At 39.2% G+C, this 21,072-nt stretch overlaps 1 protein-coding gene across 1 annotated transcript in view; it reads left to right on the forward strand.

Annotated features, from left to right (window-relative positions):
- BBS2 (Bardet-Biedl syndrome 2) overlaps positions 1–21,072 on the forward strand; it is a 134,455-nt gene that overhangs the window by 47,210 nt on the left and 66,173 nt on the right. Inside the window, exons 6-12 of the mRNA XM_053700300.1 lie at positions 37–114; positions 514–618; positions 2,176–2,262; positions 2,474–2,609; positions 5,212–5,351; positions 7,089–7,236; positions 7,391–7,562. Coding sequence (XP_053556275.1) covers positions 37–114; positions 514–618; positions 2,176–2,262; positions 2,474–2,609; positions 5,212–5,351; positions 7,089–7,236; positions 7,391–7,562 — 866 coding nt within the window. The remainder of the gene's footprint in view (positions 1–36; positions 115–513; positions 619–2,175; positions 2,263–2,473; positions 2,610–5,211; positions 5,352–7,088; positions 7,237–7,390; positions 7,563–21,072) is intronic.

A 21,072-nucleotide genomic window follows, 5' to 3' on the forward strand; every position in this document is an offset into this window, starting at 1 on the left:
TTACGGTGATTTTCTTACACGTTTCTCACACTGCAGCTTTTAGTGGGATCTGAAGACTTTGACATCAGAGTGTTTAAAGAAGATGAAATTGTGGCTGAAATGACTGAAACTGAGGTATAAAAAAAACCTTAATTAGCTTCTTGCTTAATATCACAAATTACCTTACTTTCTAGTATTGGAGTTCTTTCCCACTGTACAGCTCTCTGTTCAGAACGCTTGTAAAGCTGTCAAGATTGACTAGATCAAAGTTATCTAAGCAGTGTAGGATTTGCAAAGCATAATATGTATTGCTAAAAAGCAGGTAATATATCTTATGGCCTCTGGGAAGTTTAACTATCAAAGACGTGTCTGATCTGCACAGAATCCCAGCCTGTTGGTTTATTTTTTGTCATATAATAAATCTGGATTTTTTTATCTTGAAAGCCAAAAATCTTTTATGACAAAGCTGTCTGTTGTTGAGTATGGGAAATGTCAGTTATACTTGGTGATGTGAAGTAACGCTTTACCTTGCAGACTGTTACAGCAATGTGCCCGATGTATACCAGTCGCTTTGGGTATGCCCTCTCTAATGGCACAGTTGGGGTGTATGACCGGACGTCTCGATACTGGAGAATAAAAGTATGTATATGTGAGGAAAGCGTTTTTATATTTATGATATGTGCTATATATAAACCTGCCATACCTATTTTGGCTAAAAAGGAGTGTATATGAAAAAGTTACACAACAAAAAGTATAATAAATTGTAATAGAATAAGATTTACAGAATTTATTCAGGAGGTCAATATGCTAAATGGTTATGGGTGATCCTTTATATTTTGTTTTAACTGGCATAGAAAAAAATGTGGGATGTAATAAATGTATTAAGAAGCTTAGCTGGAGTAATAAAAGGTAAATATTTAAATCTGTATCTCTTGTCTACACATATATGATGTATTACAGTGGTGCCCACAAATCATGAAAAAAATAAAATGTGTGTTTTTATATCCCTTTAAGGTTGCATGATTTAGCAACACATGGATGTGCAAAAGCATAAAGATACAACAAATTAATCTTGACGACAAAGTAGCACTGACATAATTCAGGTTAACAGGAGCAACCCCTTCTGCCATGTTACAAAACTGCATTCAAATTACTTTGCACGGCGGGCTTGGCCTGATATGACCCAGTCATGCTTACACAAATAAATTTCAATAGCGCACCAAGCAGACCATTTCTTACCGGGTCAACATGTTCATTTGTCAGACATCAATCAGACTTCTTCCTTTAGCATAGCACAGCAGCCTTTGTCGTTCAAAAATCATCTACATTGATTGGTTGAAATCGATGTGCTTCGAGATCCAATCCTGTAGCACTTTTTGTGTCCGACCATCAGACTGTTTAATGACCTGCCCCTTCACACACTGCGGTAGATAAAGCAGTATCCCTAGCAACCATACGCTACTCACGCCCCAGTGTTGAGATCTCGTAACTTAACCACATCATTTTGATCATATCGGCCGTGATCTACCAGCAGCGCCTTCGGGATTTACTGGTAGATCCCGATCTACTTATTGGGCACCCCTGATGTATTATATTAAACTTTCAGAGAACATTTGATGCACCAGTGTTTACAGATACAAGATCCATATGATAGAACTATGCTGGGCAAAAGTACACTAGCATAGTTACTTCTCCCCATGCTATTATTCCCCTCCTGTATGTGCAGCTCTCTTTAAAGCTGTTCTCTTATTTTAACTCATTACAAAATCCAGTTGGTAAAGCTCTGCATTTTATACTGGGCGCCACCATCTTATAGCTCGTGTATTGTTGCATCTTGTACCTTTTAAATCAGTTTAGCTCACATAATAGAGGGCAGAAGTATTACATTTTTGCAGTTTTTTTACACAGTTTAAAAGTTAAATAACAAATATAAGCTCCAAGATGGCGGCACCCATTGTGAAGATGCAGAAATTCACTAACTAATATTTGTAAGGGGTTTAAATAAGAGAGTGACTTTGAAGACAGCTGCAGGCACAGGAGGAAGAACAATAGCATGGTGAGTAGTAATCATACTATTGTAGTTGTACTCAGCAGTTTAATGTCCCTTTAAGCAGATGTAGACCTTCTTACTCATGGTCCAGCAGAGGTTTCTTTTGTTTTCTAAATACATTTCTTCTTTCTCATTTATCTATACAGTCTAAAAACCTTGCAATGAGTATACACGCCTTTGACCTTAACTCAGATGGAGTGTGCGAGTTGATCACTGGATGGTCCAATGGTAAGGTAAGTGTAAGGACTGATTTTAGTAGTGTTGCACAGGCCAAGTGTGTACAGTGTCAATATTTTTATATATATAATATAATGTTGTGGGTAAACAAAGTTATCAAGAAATCACAGCTTTCTATCCAGAAATATATGTACACACAACCATGTATACGTACAGAGATTGGTCCTGTGCATGTGGATTCTAGTTTTAGTTTTTACTATTTTCCAGATTGATGCCCGCAGTGACCGTACTGGGGAGGTGATATTTAAAGATAACTTCTCCTCTGCTGTAGCTGGAGTGGTTGAAGGAGATTACCGCATGGATGGAAAAACTCAGCTGATCTGTTGCTCCATAGATGGGGAAGGTGAGATAATTAAATGGCAATGACAAAAATTAGGTATTTAAAGGGATATGAAATCCACATTTTTTTCTTTCATGATTAAGACAGAGCATACAATTTTTAACAACTTTCCAATTTACTTCTATTATTTAATTTGCTTCTATCTCTTGTTATCCTTTGCTGAAAGGTTTATCTAGGTTCTAGCTGCTGATTGGTGGCTATATATATATATATATACACATTGTCATTGGCTCACCCATGTGTTCAGTTAGAAACCATTAGTGCATTGCTGCTCCTTCAACAAATGATACCAAGAGAATGAAGCAAATTTGATAGTAGAAGTAAACTGAAAAGTGTATGTTCTACCTAAATCATGAAAGAAAATGTTTGGGTTTCATGTCCCTTTAATAGTAGAATCTACCTAAATTCTACACAGTGTGTTTCGTTATTTGTGTGTAGACATCTGTAGTAGTGCCTCACATAAAATAGTCAATACAACAAATACTACATTTAGCCACCAGTCAGCAATAAAAAATGGGCCGCAACTAAGCCTATATTCCTGCCTTTCAAATAAAGATACCAAGAGAACGAAGAAAACTTGGTAATAGGAGTAAATTAGAAAGTTGCATAAAAATGCATGCTCTATCCGAATCATGAAAGAAAAAATTGGGTTTCATATCCCTTTAAAATACATTTGATTGTGTTTTTTTAGTGTATAAACCAATATAAACTGTTAGGAATAGGCCATAACTGGCTATGAAAGACATACATTAGAACAGTGTATTACAAAACAGCACAGAGAGCTAGACATTATTATATTATACTATAGTGTGACTGCAGGTTAATCATTTTCTCATTAATGATAGCATTACATGTGTGTAGCCCTCCATGATACTGAATAAAGTGTCCTTTTCTGATGTATAGGACTAAATAATTGTTTACAGAAACCATTTTCATACAAAAAAGAACCCAGAAATTCTGTGTTTTTGGTCTATTCTGGACATAAAAGTTGAAAATGTATGTTCAGATTATGTCTAGCAACCTAAATTTTGAGTTATTTGTTTTGCTATTGCTCTAGCCACCAGTAGCAACCTTAGAGGGGCAAGTAGGTCCCTCCATATCTCTTAATACCTGGTTTAGGTAAAATATGTTGATAAGAAATATTGCATGATTCCCTTAGTACAAGAATGCTGCATCTACATAAATAGAATTTAGAAATATACAATTGTTTCTCAGGGGTCTTGGGAACCCACAAGTAACTTAAACATAATCCCATGATAAGGAGTCGGATAAACAAGCAATATCCAAGCTCACTGCCTGATCACTGCAGCTCTTGGGTTTCACAATGCAATAAAAGGCACATTGATACATTTTCTTAAATCTTTCTGGCTCAGTGGCCTCATATGAGGGGCCAGTATTCATTATTAATAGCAGACGGGGTCTATTGATAGTCTTGACAAAGGCTTAGGTCCCCTGTGGGTGTTCCAGTTTTCACAGGAACAACAAGGATTTAGCTTCAGAGGTGTACCAATTAAATAAAAATAGTTATATGGGCTTCCCAAGAAGAAAATATAAAAATAAATTAAATTAATTCCTAAAGACCCTACATTTTGAAACCATCGAACAACTGGGACCAAGGATGTGTTTGTGAATGTTTGTACCTATGAATATAAATAGTAAAGTAGGGTCATAATCTGACCGTGAACATGGCTGAACTTAGTCCTTGGGTGTATTGATTTATAACCAAAATAAAGTACACAGAGGCAGCAGTATTGTTTTGTAAATCTGTTTGAGCCCACAAGATACATATTTTAAATGCATTTTTCAGACACAAACATTCTAATAGAATACTCCTATAATGCCAAATCAACAGAATGCAAGATTGATGCTTTATTAGTGACATATGAACAAGTACAAACCGAGTATTGTTCGGATTGAGTTATTTCCCTTTTATCTTGAGGCCTGAAAGGAATAATTACCATTTTAAACACCAGTGAAGGTGCCAAAGAATGAATACTAATGACATAAGCATCAGTGGGATCCTTGGAGTGCAATATATTCAACTGTATTCAGAAAGTTGGTATTATGCATATCAAGCAGCGTTTACAACAAAATACGTCCAATTTTTAAATAAAAAAACAACCCGATAACTAATATTAAGATTAAGTAATATTTTTTACTAGTATTTATTATGATACTGATCCTTTGCTCCTTGGGTGATGATCTGTTAAAGCAAAGACAAGCCACACATTAATGTTATATTCATTTGTATAATAAATTATAAAGTTAGTGCATTGTTTATTCCTGTTGAAGCTAAGTAATCTGTTTAATACTGATGAGATTGATTGTTTTGAAAATATATTTTTTTTTATGCATTAAAGTTTTACTATGATTATTTTAGGAACCAAACCTTTAAATTAAAACACATAAATATGTATCACACAGTATTCTATATTTTTTATCCCGGCTATAAATTAGGTAGGAATGGATATATTACATGTTCTCTAATGCAGCTTATATTTTTGAGGGTGTTTGCTCAGCTCTGGTGTGTTGCTGTGTTGGGCACATCGGGATCACATCATGGTTTATTGTAAAAAACACTATTCTTGTCCTCTATCTGCTGCAGTCCGAGGCTATCTACCCTCAAGTCAGGAATCTGCAGGGAGTTTGATGGACACAAGTGTGGAACAGGAGCTAGTCAGAGAGCTCAGCCAGAAGAAGCAGAACTTGCTTCTAGAATTGAAGAACTACCAGGAAAATTCAAAGGTTTGTCTGGCTTTTGTGTACTGCCCCTAAAACAATATATTCCTAACCTCAGTTACATAAGACTTTCTTACAGTTTTGTTTTAGATGGATTACCACAAGGTCCAAGTATTCTTTTCATTGTTTTAGAAAATTGTAAATTTCACATTTATAACCACTCCCCTTCTTAGGTGGTATATCCTAAAATACACAATCCCCTGACACCAACAAATAGTTGTTTGTCATAAAATTTAGATACCACAACAATTTAGCTTGTAGATTATGACACCAAAAAAAATCCATGTTTTAGTCTTGGATAACTCATATAAGACTCATGTATTTTACATTTACGTGTATATTTCACCAATGAAGGAAACAACCCTATTATGAGAATAAAACTGCAGAGTTTATTTACAAATTAATCTGGAGGTATGCTGCTCACCTTAGACACATATGACAATCACATGAAAAGAGAAGTAGAGATATGTGCACAAAGGTTAAATTTAATGGTTGAATCAAATATTAGTTAAGATAAAATTACTGATAAATCGGTTAACAATTAAATCTTATGATATTTTGATACAGACATCCACAGCACACAGGAAAGGCATCATCATACACTTAATTTCAAGTTTTTCTGGCACACCATAAGAACCTTACTTTTGCTTTGCACAAAACTAGTCCTTCATACCACTAGACCCTAATAGACTAAACCTTGATTTGCACTTGCACATAAGTAGACCTACATAACTCCCCATAATACCCCCAACGCAGAATAATACACCACAAGACCTAAATAATAAGTATCTCAAAATGCCGGTTGGCATATTAGGAAAATCATAGCCACTGGTGTCACACAATAGATCCACAACCATGCATACCATGACACCTGTTTGACACGGCATGGCCCTCCACAATATCCTCATCTTCTGTACAGAAAAAGATCATCACACTTAGGACACCAAATGATTCCATATGTTAGAAACTAGATGGTAGGTCACAAGGTTGTCAGTCCTGAGTGGCACATGAGATACTTCTCTCTTGGTTATGCATCACAAGGTACTCAGTTGTTTAATTGTGTCCCACCACAAGATATGTGGTATAGACCAATATAATCCATTGCTTTAATCCTAAATGATAATCCGTTATATCCCTCAACCCGATTTATCACAAGATCTGCACTCTAAGGTGGAGCACTACTAGACTCCATTACTTTGACATTAGATGTCACACAAGATCCTCGACCCAGGGTGACACACCACAATATCCTCTGTCGTTGCACAATCTGTGTACACAAAAAAACATGCTTAGTCCTGTGTGACAAAAAGGTGTGAAGTTCAGTGCTGCATGTCCAACAAAATGACATTCAATGCTAAGTGGCTCCCTTCAAAATTTTCTGTCATCTCAAACATTCCTTGGACATTACTACACACTGTATCCTTCTCCCTACTTGGAACAATACAAGACTTTTCACCCTGAGGGATACAGGGATACAACATAAGATTCACCTATCCTTACCCACATAGTAAAGTGCAACACAGTACTGTTAGACTTGCATCACTATTTTTTATAAGATATATATATATATATATATATATATATATATATTACTGTATATATAAAGTGTGTACTTGTGTGTGTGTATGTATATATATATATATATATATATATATATATATATATTTATTTGCCCAGATTTAACTACTGTTGAAAACATTCACACTTACAACTTTTTCTACTTAAATATATATTTTTTTATAGCAGGCAGAAACACGTGTCCAAATCAGTGAGTCTGATGGGCATATGGGAGTCATCCCAGCAAACACTCAGCTGCAGACTGCTTTGTCCGTGTCTCTTGGCTCTGACACCCAGGCTGCACATGTAGAACTGAGCATCACAACCTCTAATGGTGAGATACTGCTGATATCCAGATTGTATTTAAAGACTTATCTATTATACAAATTATCTTTTAATTACATGCACCTGGATGTGGAATTCTGTGTAACTATTAACCTGCTAGATAAGGGTGATGGAATGCTAACATTGTGATTTAAATCCATTAGATACAATCATCCGTGCAGTGCTCATCTTTGCAGAAGGAATTTTTGAAGGAGAAAGCCATGTTGTGCATCCCAGTGCTCAACATCTGACTGGTCGGATTAGGGTTCCCATCTCTCCTCCTAAAGATGTCCCTGTGGATTTACACATTAAAGCATTTGTGGGTTATAAGAGCAGGTAGGACATGATATGTGCTTTTATTATATAAACAGAGAGACTAATGACTACATAGCAACCCTGAATAGTTAATTATAAAAAAAAAGGTTAATATATAAAGTAAAAACAAAGAATCCATATTTAATTGGAAAAGCTCAACATTAACCAGTTATGCATTGTGATAAACATCATAAGAAACTGTTGTCCCAAGCATATTAATATTAATATACACAATTAAATACAAAATATAACCACATGTGAGCCATTTGGAAAAAAAATAAATAACAGTATATCTATAGCATTGTAGGGTGATAACAACATACATGACAGAAAGGAGTTTCCTTCTTAATACAGGGAGAGTCAACAGCTGCATTCCTTACTTGTGGGAAATACTGAACCTGGCCACCAGGAGGAGGCAAAGACACCCCAGCCAAATGCTTAAATACCTCCCCCACTTCCCTCATACCCCAGTCATTCTTTGCCTTTCATCACAGGAGGTTGGCAGAGAAATGTCAGAAGATTTCGGAGTAGTTCCTAGAAGGGATATCTGCCCTTTGATATGGGACTGAAGTTTTAAGTAGTCTTGTCAGCCTCTCAGTGAGAGCATTGATGAAAGTTAGAGTCTGGAGATCCAGGGAGAGTCTTTCTGCGAAACCATCCAGACTCAGATTAACAGCTCCTAAGCAATCAGCGTTGATGAGCTTCGCTGCCTGCTTTTCTTCACTCAAGTCCATGTCAGAAGCGATGCTACAGTCTGTCACACTTGAAGGACCGTGTTTCTGTTCCACGGCATAGATTCCGGTAAGATCGTTTCATTTTTTTACACATAAATGTTAACGCTAGAAGACAGGGTCACAGTGGGACTGCTTTATCTTTATGGAATCAAGGGTTAATATCTCCTGAGGGCGATTGTTGAACAGTTGGGTGTTAATCATATTAGTTTATGTGATTTATGCTGCTTATATGTGTGAGATGTTTTGGGCTCGTAGGCTGATATGGAACGTACAGGTTGCTCCTTTACTTTGAGAGCTGTGCAGTTTTATTAAGCTTGGCGTGCTTTTCCTTTAGCGGGGACGGTTTCCATTTCCTATTCCTGACTGAGTGACTTTGGAGAGGAGCGAGTTTTCTCTACACTGTCTGGGTCATAGGAGGTGGTGAGTGCCCCAGCCATTGGGGGTTTAGGTGCCGGTTGTTTTTCTTGATTATATAAAAGTTACCTAGTTATGGAGGATTCTGATGTTTTAGAGGATGAGTCCTCTACGACAGAATTGGATACCTGTGTATATTGTGAGGAGGCCCGGGTAATCCAGCCCTCTCAATTATGTTCCAACAGGGTGTTTTCATCATCCAATGTTGAGATGTTAGATGCCACTGAGCCTTCCGCCTCTGAGGACTCTTCGTCCCGTGAGGTGTGTCCCCTGCAGTCATCTGATTCTAAACATGCAGCTTCCCCTTGTACCTCTAATCTTCCTCCTGGAGGGGGCCTTTTTCCACCAGACGTTACTGCGCAGTTCCGTATGGCGATGTCTGCGGCCTTGGCCGTTTTCCCTCGTACGGCTCCGCGTAAACAAAGGGTTAATCCAAGCACTCCTGCCCAGGGAGCATCATGTAAATTGACAGTTGTATCGGATCAGTCATCTGAGGATGCGGTTCTCTCTGAGGCTTCAGAGTACGGACCTTCTGGGTCTGAGTCTGCTGCTTCTAGTCCTCCGGCTGAGGAGGATTTCGCCTTTAGATTTAAGGTAGCGCGCCTGCTCTTCCTTCTAAGAGAGGTTTTGTCTATGTTAGAGATTTCTAGTACTGATCTGCCAGTCGATCTCAGAGCCCAGAATCAGAGGGCGAACTAGATTAATGCGGGGACGGATAGAGATCCTTTTCCCTTATGTCTTTATTTTGTTTTTTATTAAGATTACCCGTTCCGGGCCCTTTAGTGGGTTGGGTTGTTGCCCATCCCTATTTAGCTAAAACTTTTGTGCGCTTGCCTATTGTTTTTACTATTCCATTAAAAGGTATAGTTTAATCTTAGTGCTCTGGATTATTAGAGGAAACTCCTTTTATGGGTATATTATCTCATGTGGGATATTTGTATATTGTCGACCTGGAGACTTTCTATTGAAGCATCTCTGTCTCGATTCGAGGTGCGGTTCCCTCAATATTTTCCAGAAAGAATTAAGACATTGGAGCTTATATTTCTTTTATCTGTGACTTTCACAGTTCTAGCCCCAAAACTAGGGCTTCCAGCTTTTCTGCCCAGGCCTAATTCACTCTGACAGATATGGCTTTGGAATCTAATTTTTCCTTTTGCAAAAGGGAAATATTTGTTTTGATTCCGCTATTTTGCACTTTTCCGTTTGTAAGAGAGAGAATATGAGAGACACATTTTCTTTGTTTTATTCTTTCCTTGCGGTTATGCCTGAGCAATCCCAAGGGTTTTCGTTTTGGTAGATGACTCGGTCATGGAATAAATCCAAGCTGAGCAGAGGCCCGCCAAACCTAGGTTGGCAGAAGGGAATAGTCCCGGGTCCTATCTTGGATCACGTTAGGGACAGTCTATCGCTCCTTTCAGTCGCCTGTTTTTCAGGGTTGTTCAGGACCCATGGGTTTTGGAGGTCTTAGCTAGGCTTAGATTCTCAGCCTTCCAGGACTCTTTTCTTCTCTTGTCCCTGTCTTCCAGACAGAGAGAGGGAAACCTTTGGAGTCATTGTCACCGGTGACTATAGCTTAGTGAGGTTTGAGATATTAGCTTATCTTGTCTCCTCGTTCCGGAAGGAGACTATATGGTCCATTCTACCCTTGGTACGGGAAGAGCAGTGCAGGGCCACTGTTGAGGAAGGATTTCATACTTTTCATTCCTCCTCAGGGAACTTTCCGGTTCCTAGGGTGATGTTTCTGGACAGACTCACTTCTGCTTTGAGAAACTTTTAGGAGTCCAGGGATTCTTTGGCATTGCCAGACTCCAGATCTAGTGGTAGCTTTTCTTATCTAGAGGATTCTGGTTCGAATCGCCTGCGTCTCGTCTGATAGAGACCGCTAAGGGTTTTTCATCTGTCTTCCCCGTTCCTCAGGGATGGTAGAATACTTGGGTAGATTCCTGGATGCTATTTTTGTCTTCATAGACTTGAGGACTCTTCTATCGGACTTGTGAACTTCTAAGTAGCTTCACCAGATCGTGCTCTCCAGACCTCCTTCAGGCATCACTAACTCGGTGTTGGTGGTATGGGTTTGTCATGTGGTCCATCTTGGACGACTTCTTTTGTCAGGACCCATCTCAGCCAAGGATATGCTGAGGCAGAGGTGAGGTGAGGTGTTGTTTTCGAATCTGTCTTAACAGATTTTCCTGGACTACTGGTTGAGGTTATCTCTCTCTAGTGTTTGTGTCCAGATCCCCTTGTCCTGAGGGTCATCTTTTTGAACGCCAGAATGGTGAGGTCAAGCCAGGAAGGCATGGGGTCTGTGGACTCGGGAGGTTCTTCAGGCAATTCCTTTGTTCTGAAGTTTAGTCTACTGGGTTAGTCCCAGTTTTAGATTATAGTCTGTTTTTCTCTTCTGAGGGGAACGAGAGTCTCCCTAGTGATAAGGCACGTATCTTTGTTTTTGGTAGTGGGCGGAGGCCCACTACTGCTCGCTATCAGCGATCATCTCTCTGAGGGCGGTCATCCGGGCTGGATGTCATTTTTCAGACATTAAGGTCTTCATCCGAGGGGTTTTTTGGATGGAAGGGGACGCTGGATACAGATCTCAGGTCATCCCGTTTTCTATACCAAATTTCCTGCAAGGGGTCCTGGTTCGGGATCCTCAGCCGGAACTAATGAATGCATTAGTGGCGCCTTGGAGGTTCATTACCATTTTTCTTTTTGCTGCCTTTTCACTCCTTCCTCGAGTGGTGGCTCTAACCTAGCAGGAGCAGGCATCAGGGATGCTGATTGCTCTGTCGCGACCACAAAGATCGTGGTTCGCGGTTTAGTGGGAATGTAGTCTTCCCTTCCATAAGGGTTGCCTTGTCGCAGGGATCTGTTGGAACAGGGCCCCTTTGCTTCATCAGATCTTAAAATTCTGAGGTGGACTGTGTAGAGATTGAAGCTTAGTCTTAGCCAGGAGAGGATTTCTGAGAGGTTATGGTCCTCTCCCTCCAGCGCGTAACTGGTTCCTCGTTAGAGGGACCCCCTTCTTCTGTGAAGAGGGTGGTTCATCCTAGCACACTATCAAATCTGCCAGGCTTATTTTCCTTTCTCCAGGATGATCTGGTGAAGGGCCTCTTAGCTGTTTCCTTATTCTGACAGTTTGGCCCTGTCTGTTTTCAGTCTGGAGGCGACTTTGCGATACGACCCTCCTTATCTGGTGTTTTCACGATAATAGGGCTGTTCTTCGAACCTAGTTAGACTTGCCTACTAGGGTCGTGTCAAATCGCAAATTCCATCAAGAAATTGTGGTTCCTTTATTATGTCCTATTCCTTCTTTCTTGAGGGATAGTTTTCCATATAGGATGGGTTCGTACCTTGAAGTTCTTCAGGCTATTTAAGCATAGACAGATTTTTTTCTCTGTTTGTTTTTCTATCTGGGAATCGTAAGGGTCAGATGGCTCTTAGACTTCCTTTTCTTTTAGTTGATGAGTATCTTCCGCTTGGCATTAGAGACAGCGGGACACAAGGCTCCTTAGAGGATTACTGCTCATTCTATGAGAGCAGTGTTGTCTTTTGGGCCCTTTAAAATAAGGCCTCTATGGATCAGATTTGTAGGGCGGCTACCTGGTTCTCCTTACATTCTTTTTCCTAAATGTTAACACAATTTTTTGCTTCTGTGGAAGCAACCTTCGGGAGATAGGGTTTTTGTAGGCTGTGGTACACTCAGATGGGGACCGCCTTTCCTTTTTTACCCTTCCGTTAGCATTCAGTGTCCTCTAGAGCTTGGGTATAATTTCCCACAAGTAAGGAATGCAGCCGTGGACTCTCCCTGTATTAAAAAGGAAAACATAAATTATGCTTACCTGATAATTTCCTTTCCTTCTGTACAGGGAGAGTCCACAGCTCCCGCCTGTGTTTTCCAATGGGCGTCCCTAAATTCCTCAGCAGAATGACTGGGGGATAAGGGAAGTGGGGGAGGTATTTAAGCCTTTGGCTGGGGTGTCTTTTCCTCATCCTGGTGGCCAGGTTCAGTATTTCCCACAAGTAAGGAATGCAGCTGTGGTCTCTCAATGTACAGAAGGAAAGGAAATTATCAGGTAAGCATAATTTATGTTTTGTTAGTTTTCATCACATGCTGGAGAAGTTGAATGTGTTTCATAAGGAGGGAGCAGCCCTGTAGGGTGAAAATGAGGGAGGAGTCTTGCAGGATGAGGTGAAGGTGTATCACAAAGAGGGAGGAGTCTTGCAGGATGAGGTGAAGGTGTATCACAGAGAGGGAGGAGTCTTGTAGGATAAGGTGATAGTGTATCACAGAGAGAGAGGAGTCTTGTAGGATAAGGTGAATGTGTATCATAGAGGGAGGAATCTTGTAGGATAAGGTGAATGTGTATCACTGGGTGGGATGAGCTCTAAGATGAGGTGAATGTGTATCATTAGATTGGATGAGCTCTATAAGATGAGGTGAATGTGTTTTATTAGGTGGGATGAGATCTGTAAGATGAGGTGAATGTGTATCATTAGATTGGATGAGCTCTGTAAGATGAGGTGAATGTGTATCATTAGATTGGATGAGCTCTGTAAGATAAGGTGAATGTGTATCAGGTGGGATGAGATCTGTAAGATGAGGTGAATGTGTATCATTAGATTGGATGAGCTCTGTAAGATGAGGTGAATGTGTATCATTAGATTGGATGGGCTCTGTAAGATAAGGTGAATGTGTATCAGGTGGGATGAGATCTGTAAGATGAGGTGAATGTGTATCATTAGATTGGATGAGCTCTTTAAGGTGATGTGAATTTGTATCATTAGGTGAGATGATCTCTGTAAGATGAGGTGAATGTGTATCATTAGATTGGATGAGCTCTTTAAGGTGATGTGAATTTGTATCATTAGGTGAGATGATCTCTGTAAGATGAGGTGAATGTGTATCATTAGGTGAGATGAGATCTGTAAGATAAGGTGAATGTGTATCATTAGATTGGATGAGCTCTTTAAGGTGATGTGAATTTGTATCATTAGGTGAGATGATCTCTAAGATGAGGTGAATGTGTATCATTAGGTGAGATGAGCTCTGTAAGATGAGGTGAATGTGTATCATTAGATTGGATGACCTCTTTAAGGTGATGTGAATTTGTATCATTAGGTGAGATGATCTCTGTAAGATGAGGTGAATGTGTATCATTAGGTGAGATGATCTCTGTAAGATGAGGTGAATGTGTTTTATTAGGTGGGATGAGATCTGTAAGATGAGGTGAATGTGTATCATTAGATTGGATGAGCTTTGTAAGATGAGGTGAATGTGTATCATTAGATTGGATGAGCTCTGTAAGATAAGGTGAATGTGTATCAGGTGGGATGAGATCTGTAAGATGAGGTGAATGTGTATCATTAGATTGGATGAGCTCTTTAAGGTGATGTGAATTTGTATCATTAGGTGAGATGATCTCTGTAAGATGAGGTGAATGTGTATCATTAGATTGGATGAGCTCTTTAAGGTGATGTGAATTTGTATCATTAGGTGAGATGATCTCTGTAAGATGAGGTGAATGTGTATCATTAGGTGAGATGAGCTCTGTAAGATGAGGTGAATGTGTATCATTAGATTGGATGACCTCTTTAAGGTGATGTGAATTTGTATCATTAGGTGAGATGATCTCTGTAAGATGAGGTGAATGTGTATCATTAGGTGAGATGAGATCTGTAAGATGAGGTGAATGTGTATCATTAGATTGGATGAGCTCTTTAAGGTGATGTGAATGTGCATCATTAGGTGAGATGAGCTCTAAGATGAGGTGAATGTGTATCATTAGGTGAGATGAGCTCTGTAAGATGAGGTGAATGTGTATCATTAGTTAGGATTAGCTCTGTAAGATGAGGTGAATGTGTATCATTAGTTAGGATTGGCTCTGTAAGATGAGGTGAATGTGTATCATTAGTTGGGATGAGCTCTGTAAGATGAGGTGAATGTATATCATTAGTTGGGATGAGCTCTGTAAGATGAGGTGAATGTGTATCATCAGTTGGGATGAGCTCTGTAAGATGAGGTGAATGTGTATCATCAGTTGGGATGAGCTCTGTAAGATGAGGTGAATGTGTATCATTTGATGATATGAGCTCTGTAAGATGAGGTGAATGTGTATCATTAGATGGGATGAACTCTGTAAGATGAGGTAAATGTGTATCATTTGGTGAGATGAGCTCTGTAAGATGAGGTAAATGTGTATCATTACTTGGGATGAGCTCTGTAAGATGAGGTGAATGTGTATCATTTGATGAGATGAGCTCTGTAAGATGAGATGAATGTGTATCATTTGATGAGATGAGGTCTGTAAGATGAGGTGAATGTGTATCATTAGATGAGATGAGCTCTGTAAGATGAGGTAAATGTGTATCATTTAATGAGATGAGCTCTGTAAGATGAGGTGAATGTGTATCATTAGTTGGGATGAGCTCTGTAAGATGAGGTGAATGTGTATCATTTGGTGAGATGAGCTCTGTAAGATGAGGTAAATGTGTATCATTTAATGAGATGAGCTCTGTAAGATGAGGTGAATGTGTATCATTAGTTGGGATGAGCTCTGTAAGATGAGGTGAATGTGTATCATTAGCTGGGATAAGCTCTGTAAGATGAGGTGAATGTGTATTATTAGATGGGATGAGCTCTGTAAGATGAAGTGAATGTGTATCATTTGATGAGATGAGCTCTCTAAGATGAGGTTGAGATGAGCTCTGTAAGATGAGGTAAATGTGTATCATTTGGTGTGATGAGCTCTGTAAGATAAGGTAAATGTGTATCATTTAGTGAGATTAGCTCTGTAAAATGAGGTGAATGTGTATCATTAATTGAGATGAGCTCTGTAAGATGAGGTGAATGTGTATCATTAGTTGAGATGAGCTCTGTAAGATGAGGTGAATGTGTATCATTAGTTGGGATGAGCTCTGTAAGATGAGGTGAATGTGTATCATTAGTTGAGATGAGCTCTGTAAGATGAGGTGAATGTGTATCATTAGTTGAGATGAGCTCTGTAAGATGAGGTGAATGTGTATCATTAGTTGAGATGAGCTCTGTAAGATGAGGTGAATGTGTATCATTAGTTGAGATGAGCTCTGTAAGATGAGGTAAAAGTGTATCATTAGTTGGGATAAGCTCTGTAAGATGAGGTGAATGTGTATCATTTGGTGAGGTGAGCTCTGCAAGATGAGGTAAATGTGTATCATTTCGTGAGATGAGCTCTGTAAGATGAGATGGATGTGTATCATTAGTTAGGATGAGCTCTGTAAGATGAGGTGAATGTGTATCATTAGGTGAGATGAGCTCTGTAAGATTAGGTAAATCTGTATCATTAGGTGAGATGAGCTCTGTAAAATGAGGTAAATCTGTATCATTAGATGGGATGAGCTCTGTAAGATGAGTCAATGAGATAGGGGGCGCCCTAAAGAATAGCACTAGATTCACTATAAAGTATAAATATTAATGATGGATGTGAAGTACAAAGGAGGTCAATACCAATAAACCAAAGGCCAATAAAAATTAACAAATGTAAATTCAGCACAAAATAAAGCACAAAATAAAATACAGCACAAAATAAAATAAAATAATAAAGTTGTGTAAGAAAAGTCTTTGATATAAAGGTGGGTGATGAAGAGACAGCAATCTGTAGAGGACCTGGCTTGGATCCAAAGAATGATCTAAAAACAGAGAAAAAGACAGATGCGCCACATGGCCCAATATTGTTTGATCCACAGAATTCAATTTCCAGAGCTATATGCTATCAAACTCACAATTTTAAAAGCACTCCAATCAGTGCAGTGGGAGCAGTCTGGGATCTATAACAGTCACCCAGCAGACCGACCTCTTGGGTGGAGATAGATGTTCTGTAGTGAAACACAAAGGGACACAAAGGTGCCTATATGGCCTAGTACAGTCTTATACAAGAAGCAGTAGTATGTGTGGTAAGGTATATACTCACAAAAAGTGAAGCATCTCTGTTGATGCTAATCAGACAGGATGGGGTCAATGTAGTCACCCAACAGACTGTATCAAGGCTTCCACAGGAGGCAAATAGCAGAGGTCCGATGGACAATGTTTTGATCCAAATGAGACACAGTAGCAAGTGTTTGAGTTAAAAAGATATAAAACTTTACTGATATAGATTAAAATACAGCGACGCGATGTGGAAATTGCAATTATGTGTAATAACACAAATTGGTTTTTTGGTTATAATGTGTATTTTTTTATTTTATTACTTTATTATTTTTTTTGTTCCTATTTAACATACTGCATATTAATTGATTTGCTGTCAAAACAAACTTGCAACTAGAACAACTATGATGTCATAAGTCACACCCACTACAGGTGTTAGCAATTATGTTAATTGGTTTGGTTAGGTATATGTAGCAAGTGTTTGGAAACTATTTTATTAAGCCTGAGGAAACAGTCTGTGACTGAGAAACGCGTCGCTGTATTTATAAGACTGTACTAGGCCATATAGGCACCTTTGTGTCCCTTTGTGTTTCACTACAGAACATCTATCTCCACCCAAGAGGTCGGTCTGCTGGGTGACTGTTATAGATCCCAGACTGCTCCCACTGCACTGATTGGAGTGCTTTTAAAATTGTGAGTTTGATAGCATATAGCTCTGGAAATTGAATTCTGTGGATCAAACAATATTGGGCCATGTGGCGCATCTGTCTTTTTCTCTGTTCTCTGTAAGATGAGGTGAATGTGTATCATTAGTTGGGATGAGCTCTGTAAGATGAGATGAATGTGTCATTAGATTGGATGAGATCTGTAAGATGAGGTGAATGTGTATCATTAGATGAGATGAGCTCTATAAGTTGAGGTGAATGTTTATCATTAGATGGGATGAGCTCTATAAGATGGGGTGAATGTGTATCATTAGGTGAGATGAGCTCTGTAAGATGAGGTGAATGTGTATCAGATGGGATGAGCTCTTTAAGATGAGGTGAATGTGCATCATTAGATGGGATGAGCTCTGTAAGATGAGCTACAAGTGTATCATTAGTTGGGATGAGCTCTGTAAGATGAGGTGAATGTGTATCATTAGTTAGGATGATCTCTGTAAGATGAGGTAAATCTGTATCATTAGGTGAGATGAGCTCTGTAATATGAGATGAATGTGTATCATTAGTTGGGATGAGCTCTGTAAGATGAGATGAATGTGTATCATTAGGTGAGATGAGCTCTGTAAGATGAGGTGAATGTGTATCATTAGATGGGATGAGATCTGCAAGATGAGGTGCATGTGTATCATTAGGTGGGATGAGCTCTGTAAGATGAGGTGAATGTGTATCATTAGATGGGATGAGATCTGTAAGATGAGGTGAATGTGTATCATTAGATGGGATGGGCTCTGTAAGATGAGGTGAATGTGTATCATTAGATGGGATGAGCTCTATAAGATGAGGTGAATGTGTATCATTAGATGGGATGGGCTCAGTAAGATGAGGTGAATGTGCATCATTAGATGGGATGGGCTCAGTAAGATGAGGTGAATGTGTATTATTAGTTGGGATGAGCTCTGTAAGATGAGGTGAATGTGTATTATTAGATGGGATGAGCTCTGTAAGATTAGGTGAATGTGCATCATTAGTTGGGATGAGCTCTGTAAGATGAGGTGAATGTGTATCATTAGGTGAGGTGAGCTCTGTAGGATGAGGTAAATGTGTATCATTAGTTGGGATGAACTCTGTAAGATGAGGTGAATGTGTATCATTAGATGAGATGAGCTCTATAAGTTGAGGTGAATGTTTATCATTAGATGGGATGAGCTCTATAAGATGGGGTGAATGTGTATCATTAGGTGAGATGAGCTCTGTAAGATGAGGTGAATGTGTATCAGATGGGATGAGCTCTGTAAGATGAGGTGAATGTGCATCATTAGATGGGATGAGCTCTGTAAGATGAGCTAAAAGTGTATCATTAGTTGGGATGAGCTCTGTAAGATGAGGTGAATGTGTATCATTAGTTAGGATGATCTCTATAAGATGAGGTAAAAGTGTATCATTAGATGGGGTGGGCTCTGTAAGATGAGGTGAATGTGTATCAGATGGGATGAGCTCTGTAAGATGAGGTGAATGTGCATCATTAGATGGGATGAGCTCTGTAAGATGAGCTAAAAGTGTATCATTAGGTGAGATGAGCTCTGTAAGATGAGGTGAATGTGTATCATTAGATGGGATGAGATCTGCAAGATGAGGTGAACGTGTATCATTAGATGGGGTGGGCTCTGTAAGATGAGGTGAATGTGTATCATTAGATGGGATGAGATCTGAAAGATGAGGTGCATGTGTATCATTAGGTGGGATGAGCTCTGTAAGATGAGGTGAATGTGTATCATTAGATGGGATGAGATCTGTAAGATGAGGTGAATGTGTATCATTAGATGGGATGGGCTCTGTAAGATGAGGTGAATGTGTATCATTAGATGGGATGAGCTCTATAAGATGAGGTGAATGTGTATCATTAGATGGGATGGGCTCAGTAAGATGAGGTGAATGTGCATCATTAGATGGGATGGGCTCAGTAAGATGAGGTGAATGTGTATTATTAGTTGGGATGAGCTCTGTAAGATGAGTTGAATGTGTATTATTAGATGGGATGAGCTCTGTAAGATTAGGTGAATATGCATCATTAGTTGGGATGAGCTCTGTAAGATGAGGTGAATGTGTATCATTAGGTGAGGTGAGCTCTGTAAGATGAGGTAAATGTGTATCATTAGTTGGGATGAACTCTGTAAGATGAGGTGAATGTGTATCATTAGTTGGGATGAGCTCTGTAAGATGAGGTGAATGTGTATTATTAGATGGGATGAGCTCTGTAAGATGAGGTGAATGTGCCTCATTAGTTGGGATGAGCTCTGTAAGATGAGGTGAATGTGTATCATTAGGTGAGGTGAGCTCTGTAAGATGAGGTAAATGTGTATCATTTGGTGAGATGAGCTCTCTAAGATGAGGTGAATGTGTATCATTTGTTAGGATGAGCTCTGTAAGATAAGGTGAATGTGTATTATTAGTTAGGATTAGATCTGTAAGGTGAGGTGAATGTGTATCATTAGTTAGGATGAGATCTGTAAGGTGAGGTGAATGTGTAGCATTAGTTAGGATGAGCTCTATAAGATGAGGTGAATGTGTATCATTAGGTGAGATGAGCTCTGTAAGATGAGGTGAATGTGTATCATTAGTTAGGATGAGATCTGTAAGGTGAGGTGAATGTGTATCATTAGATGAGATGAGCTCTGTAAGATGAGGTGAATGTGTATCATTAGGTGAGGTGAGCTCTGTAAGATGAGGTGAATGTGTATTATTAGATGGGATGAGCTCTGTAAGATGAGGTGAATGTGTATTATTAGATGGGATGAGCTCTGTAAGATGAGGTGAATGTGTATCATTAGGTGAGGTGAGCTCTGTAAGATGAGGTGAATGTGCCTCATTAGTTGGGATGAGCTCTGTAAGATGAGGTGAATGTGTATTATTAGATGGGATGAGCTCTGTAAGATGAGGTGAATGTGCATCATTAGTTGGGATGAGCTCTGTAAGATGAGGTGAATGTGTATCATTAGGTGAGGTGAGCTCTGTAAGATGAGGTAAATGTGTATCATTAGTTGGGATGAACTCTGTAAGATGAGGTGAATGTGTATTATTAGATGGGATGAGCTCTGTAAGATGAGGTGAATGTGCCTCATTAGTTGGGATGAGCTCTGTATGATGAGGTGAATGTGTATTATTAGATGGGATGAGCTCTGTAAGATGAGGTGAATGTGCATCATTAGTTGGGATGAGCTCTGTAAGATGAGGTGAATGTGTATCATTAGGTGAGGTGAGCTCTGTAAGATGAGGCGAATGTGTATCATTAGTTAGGATGAGCTCTGTAAGATGAGGGGAATGTGCATCATTAGTTAGGATGAGATCTGTAAGATGAGGTGAATGTGTATCATTAGTTAGGATGAGATCTGTAAGATGAGGCGAATGTGTATCATTAGTTAGGATGAGCTCTGTAAGATGAGGTGAATGTGTATCATTAGTTGGGATGAGATCTGTAAGATGAGGTGAATGTGTATCATTAGTTAGGATGAGATCTGTAAGATGAGGTGAATGTGTATCATTAGTTGGGATGAGATCTGTAAGATGATGTGAATGTGTATCATTAGGTGAGATGAGCTCTGTAAGATGAGATGAATGTGTATCATTAGATTGGATGAGCTCTGTTAGATGATGTGAATGTGTATCATTAGATTAGATGAGCTCTGTAAAATGAGGTGAATGTGTATCATTCGATTAGATGAGCTCTGTAAAATAAGGTGACTGTGTATCATTAGATGGGATGAGCTCTATAAGTTGAGGTGAATGTGTATCATAGGATGGGATGAACTCTGTAAGATGATGTGAAT

Source organism: Bombina bombina, chromosome 1, assembly GCF_027579735.1.
Source record: "Bombina bombina isolate aBomBom1 chromosome 1, aBomBom1.pri, whole genome shotgun sequence".
Classification (NCBI taxonomy): domain Eukaryota; kingdom Metazoa; phylum Chordata; class Amphibia; order Anura; family Bombinatoridae; genus Bombina; species Bombina bombina.